This window comes from Eubalaena glacialis, chromosome 14 (assembly GCF_028564815.1).
Source record: "Eubalaena glacialis isolate mEubGla1 chromosome 14, mEubGla1.1.hap2.+ XY, whole genome shotgun sequence".
NCBI lineage: Eukaryota > Metazoa > Chordata > Mammalia > Artiodactyla > Balaenidae > Eubalaena > Eubalaena glacialis.
Genome location: NC_083729.1, coordinates 31703921 through 31720323, shown reverse-complemented (window position 1 = coordinate 31720323; position 16403 = coordinate 31703921). Strand labels below are relative to the sequence as shown.

At 34.9% G+C, this 16403-nt stretch overlaps 1 protein-coding gene and 1 pseudogene across 1 annotated transcript in view; both read left to right on the top strand.

Moving 5' to 3' along the window:
• HNRNPLL (heterogeneous nuclear ribonucleoprotein L like) overlaps positions 1–11447 on the top strand; it is a 36577-nt gene extending 25130 nt beyond the window's left edge. Inside the window, exons 8-13 of the mRNA XM_061210553.1 lie at positions 3959–4176; positions 6732–6853; positions 7310–7511; positions 8182–8239; positions 8330–8428; positions 11072–11447. Coding sequence (XP_061066536.1) covers positions 3959–4176; positions 6732–6853; positions 7310–7511; positions 8182–8239; positions 8330–8428; positions 11072–11127 — 755 coding nt within the window. The 3' untranslated portion in view covers positions 11128–11447. The remainder of the gene's footprint in view (positions 1–3958; positions 4177–6731; positions 6854–7309; positions 7512–8181; positions 8240–8329; positions 8429–11071) is intronic.
• On the top strand, positions 5353–5452 carry LOC133074872 (U6 spliceosomal RNA; annotated as a pseudogene).
• Positions 11448–16403: the final 4956 nt, after the last annotated feature.

Below are 16403 nucleotides of genomic sequence, written 5' to 3'. Positions count from 1 at the left end.
TGTCAGAGGACCAGAAAGAAGTATATAGCTCAGTAAGTGTATTTTCTTCCATTCTAGCAGTTATGAGTAAAGAGGAATTTAGAGTAATAAAAGGCAGAGAGAATGCGGTATTTGTTGAAAGGAAACATGTTTTTGGTTAGATCCTTAATTCTTTTAGTTCTACAGTTGGTACTTCAGCTTTGGTTAAATTTGTATTTAATTCTTTTTTAAAAACTTCTCAGTTTTAATGTTTGCTATGTTGATAAGTTAAGATTATGAAAGCTAGAATAATAATCTTCCCCAGGAAGAAGTTAGGTATCAGACTGTTGTCTTTGTTAAGTAGATGTTGAGAATTTTTATTGATAAAAGTTTAAACTAGTTATAAGTTCTGTGTTTTTAAATATTTTTTTAGTTTTCAGCAGTAGTTATTGACCCACCTATTCTGTGGTTTAAAGTTGAAGTACAATTAGAGGTACTGTTAGAAGTGGTAGAAAATAGAAATTGCTATGTTGTACTCTTGGGAGTTATTATCGAAAAGCCACCAGTGTTTCCTGTTGTCTGAAATATTTTCAAATTGTGTACATGTTTGATGACCATTCTTAGCTGTGAGTTTTAGCTTATTCCCTAGTGTCTTTATTTGAACTCCAGGAATTTATTACCCCTGTGTGTGTGTTTTTGTGTGTATGTGTATTTGTTCAAGTTTCTGTGGTAGTCTATATTGCAGAAGAGATTATGAAACAATCTCTATATTATGTCAAAACAGTAAGTGTGGTATAGAAGGAAAATCTCACTACAGTCGTTTTTGTGTGTTCCTTGATCATTTTTCTTAGTTGTTTCTTTAACAGAGTAAATATTAAATATGGTCATACAAGTAGTTTTCTGATCCTGCAATGAAGAAACACTTATTAGGAATCTACTGTGCATTGTATAATGGAGGATTTCAAAAGAATGGCTAATCAAAGTTTGTAGTATAGTTGTAGAGTATATAAATGTGTCATGGCAGTTAGCTTAAGGCCAGAAATTGGTTAAATGTTCTGTTAAAGGGGGTTAGAAAAATCTGTGAGCATATAAATGAAGGACAAAGAACTCTACTGTAGTAATGTTGACACAGACCGTTTTCTCAGTATGGCTTTTCAGGTTTGTCTTCACTTAATAAAATACAAGAAAAATTGCATAAACAAGAATATGTTATATGCCCTAGAAGAACTTTATATTTTCTAAAAGCCTATTGTGAAGTTCTTTGTCAGTTTCATGCCATTATTTATTTAGAGTGTTTGTGTGTGTGTGTATGCACGTGCACATGTGCATGTGTGTATAAATATTAAAATGTAAGCTTACTTAAAGAGAGGTGCAAAATTCTTTGGAATGACGTTTGTTAAATAGGGATCATTCAGGTTCTGGAGAGTCCTGCTGAGGAGGAATGGTTATGGTGGGGTTGTGTAGGGGCGTCCATTCTGAGCTATGTCCATTGAAACATTTAACTAAGGAAAATCAGTTCTACTTTCCTAGGGAAGTAAGCAGAATAGGATCTAGGAGATAGTGATAAATAAAGATTGATTGAGGAGAGAAGTAAGATGAGGAAATTGGGGAAAAAGCAAAGGTGTCAGTGGGTGCTTGTGATATTAGCCTTTTTACAAATGCTTCAAATCACAGCTGTGTCCCTTCAGATCAGCAGTTCAACAAAACAGGTTTATTTGCATATTAGTGTCATATCATAGGTAGCTTTTCCTTTATGATGGTATGTGAGAAAGAAGGAATAGAAAGGTTTATTTAATAGATTAAATTTATTCACATAGTTTATTATAGCGGTATAAATTTGTGCTTTCAGAATTCTTTAGATCTTTTAATTTGGGAAGCCCAGCTATGTGAGATGAACTGATAGAAGCCCTCATATTTGAAAAGTGGCAAAAAATAATGTACAGATTTGTTTGCTCTGAGCACAAGAAGAATTTCTATATTAATTGTTAGCATCTTTGGATATGGTTCCTGGACCAAAGATATTTAAAGTATCAAAGATGGGAAAGGCCTTCAAAATGTTCAAGATGCTGTTTACGTAGCATTTTTCCATGTAAGTGAATTTTTTAAAACCTGAAGCACCAGAACATTTTGCATGAACTATTTAGTATAGGAAGCTTTTAAGAGACTTTTTTTTCTTATCTTCTTAATATAGGTAACAATTTAAATAGTGTAAGTAACATAATTTAATCCTGGTGGCCCAGTGTCATAATTACAAACATCAGGTATTCTTTTGCACTGAAGTTAATTGTTACCTATGGCAGTAGATTGCAAGAGTTTTTAGACCTTGGTCAACTTAAGCAGAGTGTGAGTTTCCACTGCCCATCTACTGTACATTTTTCCACTTACTGTGAAAAAATTTACTGATAATAGTGTAGTGTCATTACTGTACTAACAAATGGCAGTAGTGGGGGTAGGGCTGGGTGGAGTATAATATGCATGTGTATTTTTGCAATAAGGGTAAGAATGATTGATATTTGACCCCAGTATATGTATAATAGTCTAAATTAGAGGCCAAAATACATAATAATTACAAGTAACTCACCATGAGCTATATTGATTGTCTTGATAAACTAGATTACCAGCAATAAGAACAGTTGAAAACCATGACCAATTTAAGGCAACACTGATGATGATGTATTGATAAAGTATGCCTCCATAAAATTGCAGGAATTTACACTATATTTGCGTGTGCTTGGTGGTAGTGTTGCTGTGTTGTTATGAATGGCAGCTATAATTAGAATACTGATTTGGAGTCCACATAAGCTGTAATAATGTGCTATGATACCAAAATATAGTAGTTCTTAGTAACTCACCTAGTAGATGACAAGTGTCCCTTAGTCTAACATAAAAATCAAAGCCAGTAACATTACATATTCTTTACTTCTTGAGAAATGAGGAAAGAACTTGGGTTTTTGGATTGGTTTCTTGCACACCAGGAGAATGGTTGCATGCACCCCACAGTATGCTTCTATAATCACTGACTCAGGAGTGCCTAAGATGTTGGTTTATATTTTTGAATTACGTATCTCCATCTTAGTTGCTTCTTCTGAGTTCTTACACCTCTCTTCTTGCTGCTGTAAATGTGCCCTGTGCAGACTTTTAGTATCACAGTTTCTCCAGACTCCCTCATTCCCGTCTATTCCATTCACCCTAGCTTTGTTTTTCCTGTTACTTCTAATCTATTATGGATGGGAAAACAGGATAAATTAAAGTTGTTTTGAACTACTCTAGAGTTAGCAAGTTGATTCTTAATAAAGATTCTTAGTATAAGAGATGGATTTGTTTGTGTTTCTGTGACAGCAGTTTCAGACACTCAAGCATTTTTTTCTTCTGGATTCTTGATGTTGTTTCAAAAAATGGAAGTTGCTGAATAATGACACCTCTGAGTATGTGTGTGGGGGGGTTATTAACTAAATCTAGGGTTTTAGTTTCCTAAATTATAATCGGGAATAAAATACTAACCTGCAAGTACATTAATAGTAAAATATATTCAAGGGGACAGCTTTTCAGTGGAACTAAAGATGTTCTTTTTGTTATATCTGTATATAGTTTACTAGATTTCACTGTAGATTTTATTATATTATCTTCCAAAAGATGTTGGCAGAAGTTTTTTTTTTTAATTTTGAAGTATAATTTGTATATAGTGGCCCAAAGTTTTACACTGATTCTTCTTCTATCTGTAGCCTGATCTTGTATACTTTTTTGTTAAACTACTGTTTTTTAAAAATAAGGACTTAAAGCCTGGTATATGCAGGTGTGTGCAGGTCAAATTTATTGGATCTGGTGCAAATAAATACAGATTTTTGTTAATTCCCACAGGTTATATTTGAATATTCATACTCATATATTTGAGTTTTCCTTGGATATACATCAACCTAGCTAATATTAAGAGTTTGTTTTTGTGTGCGGTGAAGTATGTCTGCTAAAGTTGTGTTTTGTTTTGTTTTGTTTTTTTTAATAGGATCCCATGGTCCATTATTACCTTTACCAAGTCGTTACAGAATGGGTTCTCGAGATACACCTGAGCTTGTTGCCTATCCGTTACCGCAGGCATCTTCCTCTTACATGCATGGAGGAAATCCCTCTGGTTCAGTTGTAATGGTTAGTGGATTACATCAACTAAAAATGAATTGTTCAAGAGTCTTCAACCTATTCTGCTTATATGGAAATATTGAAAAGGTGAGTTTCATTTAAAAAAATTATTATTATTTTTAAGTTTCATTTTATATTAGCTTCTTTTGCTAGGATATGTAGTAGGAAAATCTGAAAAGGCTGCAAATATGTGTGTCTTCTCATATTTAGGAACTGCAAGTTCTTTCAGTAGTGATCCACATAAGCTAAAAATTCATTAGGTAGGAATTCTAGAAATTGTTTTTTGTAGGTAAGTGATCAGAATAGGATGTTGGTACTAAAAATATTTTTAAAATTACTAATATAAGTAGAAGTCCAAAACAGCAAGTAGTTTAATCAATTACTAGCATATTATAGGCATAAAGCCTGTATATTTTTAAATCATTTCAAAGATATTCTAACATTTAACATGTTGAACTGTGGAATTTTGAAAAAGCAGTTACTTTCTTGGAGCTAGGTATATATAAACATGTCTCAGAGTTTGGCCATAGCTATGAATTTTAGGAGAGTTCTAGATTCATATATTTGCCTCCCAAATACTAGAGTTCTAGTATCTTCTGAGGAACAACATACTTTAACCTCAATCAGTATTTGAAGTTGATCCACTTTGATAGAATGTGTCCAAAACTTTCTGTCTGGAGGCTTACACTCAAAACGTAGCAAAACATTTAAATTTCACACATTTTGAAGATCTTTAAAATTGTAACTCTATTTTCACCAGATAACTCTGTGGTTTCCCCAGATCTGTGATGTTTTATTTTTTTATTTATTATTTTTTTCAAAGCGGTCTTTATTTATTTTTGGCTGTGTTGGGTCTTTGTTGCTGCGCACGGGCTTTCTCTAGTTGCCGTGAGCGGGGTCTACTCTTCCTGTGTGGTGTGTGGGCTTCTCATTGCGGTGGCTTCTCTTGTTGCAGAGCACGGGCTCTAGGCGTGTGGGCTTCGGTAGTTGTGGCGCACGGGCTCAGTAGTTGTGGCTCACAGGCTCTAGAACGCAGGCTCAGTAGTTGTGGCACACGGGCTTAGTTGCTCTGCAGCATGTGGGATCTTCCTAGACTGGGGCTCGGGCCCTTGTCCCCTACATTGTCAGGAGGAATCTTAACCACTGCGCCACCAGGGAAGTCCTGTTCAATGTGTTATTAATGTTAGTGGTACTTAATAGCTATTTAGGGATTTTCCAAGGCGTAGGCACTATGCTGAAAGATAGTCATACTTTATTCCATCTAACTCTTACAGCATTATATACTAAAATTGGAATAATATAAGAGGATAAGTATGGCTCTGTCAAAGATGTCATGAAAACTTGTGAAGTATTGCCTATTTTTTAAACTGACCCTTCCTTGCCTAAGCCTTCTTACTGGCAGTGCTATCTCAAGGCCATCTTGTGTTATTTCTTATATAGTATCTTGTTTATTGCTTAAAGCAATAAACAGCACTCTGAATTGTTGGTAATTATTATTTACTTTAAAATTTCTGACCTACCTACTGGAATATAAGCTTTAAGAAGACTATGGGGCTTCCCTGGTGGTGCAGTGGTTGAGAATCTGCCTGCCAATGCAGGGGACACGGGTTCGAGCCCTGGTCTGGGAAGATCCCACATGCCGTGGAGCAACTAGGTCCGTGAGCCACAACTACTGAGCCTGCGCGTCTGGAGTCTGTGCTCCGCAACAAGAGAGGCCGCGATAGTGAGAGGCCCGTGCACCGCGATGAAGAGTGGCCCCCGCTTGCCGCAACTAGAGAAAGCCCTCGCACAGAAACGAAGACCCAACACAGCCAAAAATAAATAAATAAATAAAATTAAAAAAATAAAAAGAAGACTATGTCTATTATGTTTGCCATTAAATCCCCAGTACTTAGCACAGTATGTTTATTAGAACATGTTAGGCACTTAATAAATACTTATTGAATGAATAAATATTGATGAGTCCTGCCAAATGTTATCATTATCTCCATTTTAAAAGGAAGTCTGTGGCTCAGAGAAGTGAAGTAAATTGCCCCAAATCACACAATTAATAAATAGCAGAGTCAGGGCAAGCCTATGCTCTTCTTTAGTGTGTGTGCTGTACAATAGAATTGTAGTCTTGCTTTTAAACTTCATTGAATTTTTTTTTTTAATTAATTAATTTATTTATTTATTTTTGGCTGCGTTGGGTCTTCGTTGCTGCACGCGGGCTTTCTCTAGTTGCGGCGAGCGGGGGCTACTCTTCGTTGCGGTGTGTGGGCTTCTCATTGTGGTGGCTTCTCTTGTTGCGGAGCACGGGCTGTAGGCTCACGGGCTTCAGTAGTTGTGGCTCGTGGGCTCTAGAGCGCAGACTCAGTAGTTGTGGCGCACGGGCTTAGTTGCTCCGCGGCATGTGGGATCTTCCCGGACCAGGGCTCGAACCCGTGTCCCCTGCATTGCCAGGCGGATTCTTAACCACTGCGCCACCAGGGAAGCCCCACTTCATTGAATTTTGATAAGAATGTCTAATAGCAGAGCAGAATAAAGTTAAGATTCCAAGTGATCTTCTTTATTTGACATCAACCACTTATAGTACCTTTTAGAAATTCTGTTACTGTGAAAGGGAATTAAATGTTCACCTTTTTGGGATTTTGTATTTACAGGTAAAATTTATGAAGACCATTCCTGGCACAGCACTGGTAGAAATGGGTGATGAGTATGCTGTAGAAAGAGCTGTCACACATCTTAACAATGTCAAATTATTTGGGAAAAGACTTAACGTTTGGTAATTATTTATCTTAAGTGGTAAATTTTAAAAATATTTATCCTTTTTATTAGAGACATTAATTTCCATTTCAGAATATCTGAAACTAGCAGCTATAGTGATGTCATTTTAGACACGTAGGGTCATATAATTTAGATTTTCCATATTACTTATACCTAGTTTTAGTTTTATGGTCATAAAACAACATGTTAAAATGAGCAAGTTTTTTTTATTAAAGTTTTCTAATATGAAAATATATTCAATAGATTTTTCTTTCTCAGTGATGTCTAAACTGTAAGAGTGATTATAACTCAAACTAAATTTAAATATTAGTAAATATTGAAACTGTAAATTGCTACATATGCCTTTTTTGTTAAGATTGATATAGGCCTGTATGTTAACATTTTGAGACTGCCTACTTGCTGCTTTTTATCTAACAAAGGTATGTTCTGTACCTCTTTTCTTTCCGATCTTTAGTGTGTCTAAACAACATTCAGTTGTTCCAAGTCAAATATTTGAGCTGGAGGATGGTACAAGTAGCTACAAGGATTTTGCAATGAGCAAAAATAATCGCTTTACAAGTGCTGGCCAAGCATCTAAGAATATAATCCAGCCACCCTCGTGTGTGCTGCATTATTATAATGTTCCATTGTGTGTCACAGAAGAGACCTTCACAAAGGTAGGCACTGGAATACAAATTGTGTAGAATGTTCCTATTTCCTATTTTAAAATATATCATGTTTTAGCATCATTTTAAAGTCTTGCTCTGTTCATCTTCTGCTTTTGATATTATTGGTATTCTGTTACTTATTTGGTACTTAATATAGTACATCCTTTGACCATTACACTTTGCTGGCCTCCATCCTTCACTGGTCTCTTTGTTGTTTTGTGGCTCAGTCATTTTGAGAGTTGGAATTAGAATGAGGTACCCTTAGTCCTGCATTCAGAAAGTTCTTTTACCATGTCCTTAGATCTCACCCATAACAAAATTTCATATATCCGTGCATTTTTCCCTAACTGTAGGAAATGCTTCAGAAAAGAATTGATTTTTCTGGAACACTACTCCCTACCTTAGGTACTCGATAAACCCTGGTCAGCTTTGAGAATATATATTTCAGTTACAAATCTTGTTTTTATTGTACAACACTAAAATTATATACATAGTTTATAGGATATCACTATTTTAATTGATTTTCTCATGCACCTTGTTAAAAACATATTTGATTTAATTCAATCATGCCATACTCAAAACTTAAAATGCTACCATAAAGTTTACTTTCTGGGGGGAAAAAAGGGTAGGAATCTTATTTTGGCTGTATTTTTAATGGAGTTTTACATTTCTTTTACAGTTGTGTAATGACCATGAAGTTCTTACATTCATCAAATATAAAGTGTTTGATGCAAAACGTAAGTGCACATTTTCTCTTTTTAAGTTTCCTGGTTAATTTGATGATAAGGAAATAACAACTGGATTTGTGTTTCTTTGTTTTGTTTTAGCTTCTGCCAAAACACTTTCTGGGCTGTTAGAATGGGAATGCAAAACTGATGCAGTAGAAGCCCTCACAGCACTAAATCACTACCAGATAAGAGTTCCAAGTAAGTAAAATCGTGTCATAATTATTCAATGGGAGTTACCATCAGAAACATTGTTGATAATTTAAAAGTAATATTTATTGGTTGTTTTTTAATACAGAGAAGTTTGAATTTTAAAAAGGCATATAAATCCCACAACCCTCATAATTCTTATATAAGTTACCTATTGCTGTGTAACAAATTATCGCAATATTTAGCAGCTTAAAACAGCAAAACATTTATTATCTTACTGTTTCTGAGGATCAGTAATCTGTGTACAGTTTCGCTGGGTAGTTCTGGCTGGTAGTTCAGCCTCTCATGAGGCTGCCTGCCGTCAGCTATAATCTGCAGTCATTTCAAGTCTTATGACTGGGGGCTGGAAAATCCACTTCCACGCTCACTCATGTGGTTCTTTGTAGGGACAGTAAGCCACATTGGCCATTTCATGGTAGCTCTTTTCTTTCCGAATGAGTGATTCAAGAAAGATGAAAGCAAAAGGCCAACAAAACAAAAGCCACAGTGTCTTTCATAACCTAATACCGGAAGTAACATACCATCACTTCATGCTGTAATCTTGTGGTCATACTGACCAACCATGGTCCAGTGTAGGAGGCAGGGAACATTGGGGCCATCTTGGAGGCTGACTTCCATAATTCCTGTTGATCTTTTTAGAAGAAAGCCATAAATATATATGGTTAAAAAACTCAAACAGTACATACTAGTACAAATGAAAGTTAAAACTTTCTATAACCTCTAACCTTTCTGTCTTTTTCCTTTTATTCCTCCTCCCCAATGTATATATCTACATTTTAAAAACTTACACAAAATGGTTCTTCTATACATACTATTGTGTGCCTTGCTGTTTTCACTTAATATATCTTGGAGCTGTTTCTCTATCAGCAAGTGCAAAGCTACCCTGTTTTTTTTTTCCCCACAGAGTAGCTATTTTTAGTAGAGATGTACCACAGTTTATTCAATTTATCCACTTCCCCACTGATGAACACTGGTTGTTCCCAATTGTGTTTTTCTATTAGTGCAGTAAACATCCTTATAGTTGCACGTTTTGTGTTTGTAGGGCAGTTGCCTCATAGTGGAGAGCATAAAGTTTTATATTTTGGTAAATGTTGCTAGATTGCCCTTTAAAAAGGTTACACAACTTTACCACCTGTGGTATATGAAAATGCCAACTGCCCAACACTCTTACCAACACCGAGTGTTGACAGACTTTCAATTTTAGCAATATGATAGATGAAAAATGGCATTCCACATTATTTTAATTTGTATCAATGAAACTGTCACTCTCTTTGTTTATTCTCTCTATAATGGTAAATGGCCTCTTTTTTACAGTGCAAAGAACACTCAAGTATTTAACTTTTGAAGTTTGTGCTGTGTAATTTACTTCGATCTTGCATCTAAAGAGTGTTGAAACTTTATTTTTCTAAATGATAGGAGAAAAATTATTATTAATTTTATTAGGTGTGATGATGAATGATTGTGGAGGGGGAAAAAATGAATACACATTGAAGGATTTATGGGTGGAATAACATATCTAGGATTTGCTTTAAAATATTCCAGCCCCTCAAGAGTGTGTGGAGAGTAGGTGGATGAAGTAAGACTGCCAAATGTTGACAATTATTGAAGCTATGTGGATGTTTATTATACTGATCCATATTTTTTTTTATGTTTGAAAATTTTCTTAGTAAAAAGTTAAAAAATAAGTAGGAATACCTCTTTTCATTTTACCTTTAGTCACAAAAGTAAATTTTAAATAGTGAGTCACGCTTAATTTTTGATGGAAAATTTTAAAAGACTTTATATGCATATTTGAGATATATTCAAAATAATGTATGAATTGTAAACTCCTTGGAGACAGGTACAGTTATTTCTTTTTTTATCCTCTGCATGTCTTGCAAATATTTGTTGATGTATATGCTTTTTCTTTTATAGGAATTTTTTTTCCTTAAGGAGTGATAACTTTTAATACTAAAATTCTGGTACATTAAGATACCAGAATTATTTCTGCCTGTTCTGAAAAGTTAAAGAGGAATGTGTAAAATGGAAGTATTTTTGTGGATTATACCTTTTTTTTTTTTTAGCAATTTTAAAATTCATATGCCCTGTTGATGATCAGAGATTTAATACTTGCTCTCCTGGAACTTTTTCAGCTCATTGATATCTTCTTATACATTCCAGTCTTATCCCATTTCCCAAGCTATATTTGAATTAACTTTTATAGAGTAATTACCATTGGTAATATTTTCTGCAAAGTAGTTTTGCTGATGGACTTAGATAAGCCTAATCCTGATGCTATTTATCTGTAATGACTAATTCACTAAAAAAAATTATGGGAGCCTCCTATGTGTCAAATAATGTTTAGAACAATAGGAATGTAAAAATGGACAAAGTTCCAGCCTTCATGGAGCTTACCTGCTAGTAGGTATGAACGAAAGTAATCTTGCCCTTAACCTTACATAAAAATTTTCCTTCTTCCAATACTACAAAAAGGTGAAATATTGGGTCGGTTAAAAAGTTCATTCGGGTTTTTCTGTAAGATGTTACGGAAAAACCTGAATGAACTTTTTGGCCAACCCAATAATTTACTCTGCTAACTCAAGGTAATCATGAAAGTTTAAGGGAACTATTAACTTTGTTTTTTAATTTTTACAGATGGTTCCAATCCCTATACATTGAAGCTTTGCTTTTCTACATCATCCCATTTATAAGAAGAGAAGAGCATGTTAGAATTTATGTTTACCTTTATTACTTCAAAGCTACACTTCATTTTAAAAAAGAACTAAAATGGTTCATCTAATGTTGCCTTGCTTACTTTGATTCAATATCCTGTTCTGTAATAAATATTTTGCCTTGAGTAAATTTGTTGTAAACTTAAATATTGAATTGCTTTCATTTTAAATAGAATATCATAATGTAGACTATCTACAGCTTTCTTGTAGATTACACAAATATATGATTTCTAATCTTATTTTTCTTCCACAGTGAAAATATATTTGCATTCTTAATGCTAATTATCTGCAAGTATTTTTCCATTGTGTATGAGATTAATGCAGGTGAAAGTATTGCATTTTAATATTATAGAATTCCTGTTATATGTTTAGATGTTTAAGTATGTTGCAGTTATTCGTATTAAACATAACTTGTATTTATTAAGTATTTTAATCAAGTTTGAGAATAACATTGCATATACGAAATTTTAAGTACTACAGATTTAGCTGATTTTATATTTCTGAAAGGCTAACAGACATATGGATACACTTGTACAATATGCACTCAAACTTATTTAAACTGGTATTTTTTTTTTTAGGTCATTGTCCATTTGTATTGACATGCCTCTGTTTCTAGTTCCAGTGTGGAGATTTTATAAAGTTACAACAATGAGTTAATGTGTTCATCTTCATTTGTTGCATGTGACTTGATCTTGAAAACACACCTGGTATTTGGCATTGAAATTTTAATAGAAGTTATGATTAACAGTTCCTCTTCTAGGTAATCTGAGATCCACAGATGGGCTTTAGGGAGTCTGTGAACTCCTTAAAATTGTATGTAGAATTTTGGGTACTTGCATTTTTATTTTTTACTCTTAAATCCATCAGTAATATATGTATTTTTCTACATGGTACAAGGTATAAGGATCTAATTTTATTTTTATTCCAAACAGATAGCTATTTGTTTCAATACCATTTATTAAACATTCTTTCTCCCACTGGATCTGTTTTTTTTTTTTTGCCCTTTTTGGGAAAACAACATAATGCATACATAGGCAAGTAAGATATAAGGACTAAGCATCGTATTGAGAGACTATACTATAACACACATGTTATCAGGTTCACAGCTTTTTAATAATAGAAACTGATCTAGCTATTTTATTTTCATCTTTAAAAGAAGGGAGAATATGTTTTATCTACCTAGAGTAACTGTGAAGTCTATAGTTGGCAATAGCAGTTTTGTGATCCTGAGAGTTTCAAACAAATTTGTATACAGAAGTTTCATTTAGATCTTTTGAAAAAGCTTTATTTTGAATTTTAACAAAATTCAAAAAAAAGCAGTTTGCCTTAATCCTTTTAGAAATGATGCAGGGGTTTAAAAAAATTTTAAGAGCTATTGAATAGAAAGTTTAGATGGAAATTAAACACACACGTTAACATTTATTTCTCATTGAATTTTGACAGCAGTGGACCAATGTCCCTTTAGCCCTCTAGATCTAGAAAATCTTAAATTCAATCTAGAAGCATTTTAGACCCTTATCATGGAACCCAGTAAGTTACGCCAAAGGTAACCTGTGAATGAACTATAAATGTATGATAACTGGGCTGTGTACCTAAGTTTACCTGACTTTACAATAAATGAAGCTTTTTTCCCTCTTCTATAAGTACTTTTCTACATTTGTTGCAAAATTGGTATGTCTTAATTTTAAAAGGTAACTTGTGAGTTTATGCAACAGTTGTCTCCTTCCCTTGCCCTTCTCTGAAAATTAAGGTGGATGTCAGTGTTATAGATTATTTTGTGCCTAAAATTTTAGGAGACAAACCTGTGGATGGTAACAGGGCTTATTTAATTTATATTTGCTTTAAGTAGTATTGACTTTTAGATATGAATTCTATCTTAATGCTTTCTCCCCACCAAAGTGACAAGTAAATTCTTCAGGTGTAAGTGAGTTGGTAGGTTGGGCCTTGCTGATTTATGCACTGGTGTGTCAGTCCTACTCTGTTGCTGTCGGTAGTGTCTTTGACAGTTTACTTGGGTATTGCCACTGTTTTGAATGTTTTACTTTTTTGAAAAAATTAATTAATTAATTTTATTTTTTGGCTGCATATTGGGTCTTTGTTGCTGGGCATGGGCTTTCTCTAGTTACGGCGAGTGGTTTGCGGGCTTCTCATTGCGGTGGCTTCTCTTGTTGCGGAGCACGGGCTCTAGGCGTGTGGGCTTCAGTAGTTGTGGCTCGTGGGCTCTAGAGCGCAGGCTCAGTAGTTGTGGCTCATGGGCTCTAGAGTGCAGGCTCAGTAGTTGTGGCGCACAGGCTCAGTTGCTCCGCGGCATGTGGGATCTTCCCGTACCAGGGCTCGAACCTGTGTCCCCTGCACTGGCCGGCGGATTCTTAACCACTGGGCCACCAGGGAAGCCCAAGGCTATCACCACTGTTAATGGAGTTTGCTTTGGCAACACCAGCAACATTCTTCCCTTTGTTAGCTTTCTGCTTTTAAGAGAACATTAAAGATTAGGTCTTATAGCTGTAAAGAAATAGTAGTTTTGAATTTATATTTTTAATACTGAAATTCGATTCCATATCCAAATCCCATGAAATATTTGATAATAAATCTACAGAAGTGATTTACGGAATGTAAGCTGCCTTTTAAAATTCCTACTTTGCTGCAGAGGGTATTACCCTACCAAATAAAAAATATTTGCAGTTGCAGCTGACATGAGACTTAGCAGCAGCTTAGTGATTTGATTATCTAAACAGTATGTTTTCTAGGACTGAACTGAGAGATGAGGATAAGCATGACTAAATGGGGTCAGTTATGTTTCATGTTTTCTTTACATTGCTATCTGGAGGAATAGATAGGTTGCTAGGTAAATGCTTCTTAGTAGTTATCAGTGATATTCTCTTTCTAGAATAAAGAAATTTTGAGTGCAGAACATTCTTCCATAGTTAGGAATCTAAAGCACAAGATTTGCTTTACTTAAGAAGTTCAGGTGACAAAAGTCCTTATACGAAAGGTAACTTACAATAACCTTCCTGTCTCCATATGGATGTCTGGCTGAAGAGACTTTCAGTCCATTTGAGGGGCCATGTAAAGAGAGCCTTCTTATTCATAGTACTGCTGGTTGGGCTCATAGAGTTAAGCCTTAAAAAAGCAATGCCATTTGATGAAATGAAAATGTAAGGTTCATAGGTTCTGTCTCTCAGCGTGTTTTATTCAGAGGTTTTTTTTTTTTTTTTTTTTTTACTATAATGATTTCCAATCAACCAAAAAGTAAGTGAGTGTGCAGACATGATCCTTGTTTAAGCCAAAAAAAAGTTGCTGGGGATTTTAAATCTAGTGGCTGTTTAACCTGTGATGTCATTGCTTTTTCCTAAAACCTAGCATTTCCACCAAATGGATTCAAGTGTTAATTAAAATGATCTATTTTATTTTAGTAAGCTTATCATTTTCCTTGCCACCTCAATTTTAACATGCTTTGAACTTGAACAAATACAGTGGATTTTGCTTTACTAGTAAAAGTTTCTTCAATATAAAGCCCCTTATCTGAGGGAACACTTGAAATTCTCTTAGGTTTAATTTATGAATGAGGAAGTTAGAAATGGTAGGTATTGCTGCACCTCTGCCCTTCCCCGTTATGTAGAGTAATCAAGGTTGAGTGAGCCTGACTGAGTCTTGTCCCTCTAGCCCAGTGGTTCTTAATAACAAAGGTACCGCCCCCTTGGAGGACATTTTGACAGTTTGTAGGGGTGCTTTTTCACAGCATGGGGGATACTATAAATATTTGATTGGCAGAGATCAGGAAAAATTGTCCCTTGCCCTACAATGATTTTCCAGTATCCCGTCAGATATTATCCTAGAAAGTAACTCTCTTTTATATTTGTAAACACAAAATATTTTTGTATACAGTACACTGAATTTTCTAGGAATGCAACTACCTAATAAATCAAGGAAAGAGGATTGTTTTATTTGGAATATTTCCAAGAGTTGTTCACCACTTTGGAAAATTACATCATCCAAGTGCTATTTGAGTTGACATTGCAACATATCAGGGTCAGTTTTCATCTGTAGTGGTCAAATTCATCTCGTTTTGTCTTCTGTTGTAGCCATTCCTGAGCATTTATGTATCACAATATGCATTTTATTATAATTTTATTTCTCCCTTATATCACAGTTAGGGTTTTGTTTTGTTTTTTCATTAAATGGTGTGTGTGTGCATGTGTAGGTAGTTAGGTAGGTATTATCCAACAATTTTATTTCAGCATAATAAAAGGGTGTCAGATTGTCTAGGTTGGGAACCGTTGCTTTAAGCACAGTAATCTGGGGACTTCCCTGGCGGTCCAGTGGTTAAGACTTCGCCTTCCAATGCATGGGGTGCGGGTTCGATCCCTGGTTGGGGAGCGAAGATCCCACATGCTTCGGGGCCAAAAAACCAAAACAGGAAACAGAAGCAATATGGTAACAAATTCAATAAAGACTTTAAAAATGGTCCACATAAAAAAAAAAAAAAATCTTAAAAAAAAACACCACAGTAATCTTGTTCTGGGTTGAGGAAGTGAATCTAGGTTAATCCAAAAACAGTGAAGCCTAGGATTTGTGGTAGAGTTGGTGAGGAGATGCTCTCCCAAAGGGACATGGTTTGCATGTGTGAGGTAAGCCTGGCTTTGCTCTAGCCATTTTGCTCTCTTGAGAGAAACTAGCTGGAAGAGAAAAGATGATACACAGAGGAGGGTAGAACTAAAGTCACCCTAATTTAGACAGCATAAGGAAACCACTGTGAACATAGGCTACTTTGATCGTACAGTATTAGCTGTATTAACCCAAACTAATTGCTCTGGTAAGTGGTTAGTGGTTACCAGAGACTGGGAGTGGGGAGAATAGGGAGTGACTGCTAATGGGTGTAGGAGGTCCTTTTGGGGTGATGAAACTGTTCTGGAACTAGATAGTGGTAATTGTTAACCACACTGTAAATGTACTAAGTGCCACAGAATTGTACACTTTAAAATTGTTAAAATGTGGTGATCTGAAAAAGAGATTTATAGAGGCTTTATTTTACTAGTCTCTATACTTTTGTGCACATTAAATCCTTTTCATTTTTAAAGATTAAAAACAAAAATTGTTAAAATGGTTTTGTTAAATGGTAATGGTAAAATGGTAATTTTATGTTATGTGTATTTTACTACAATGAAAAAAAGTCTAGCCCAGAAATCCTTCCATTCAAACAAGGGCCAATACAGTGCATCTCTTTAAGCTGGCTAGATATGTTGAGAGAGGGGTGT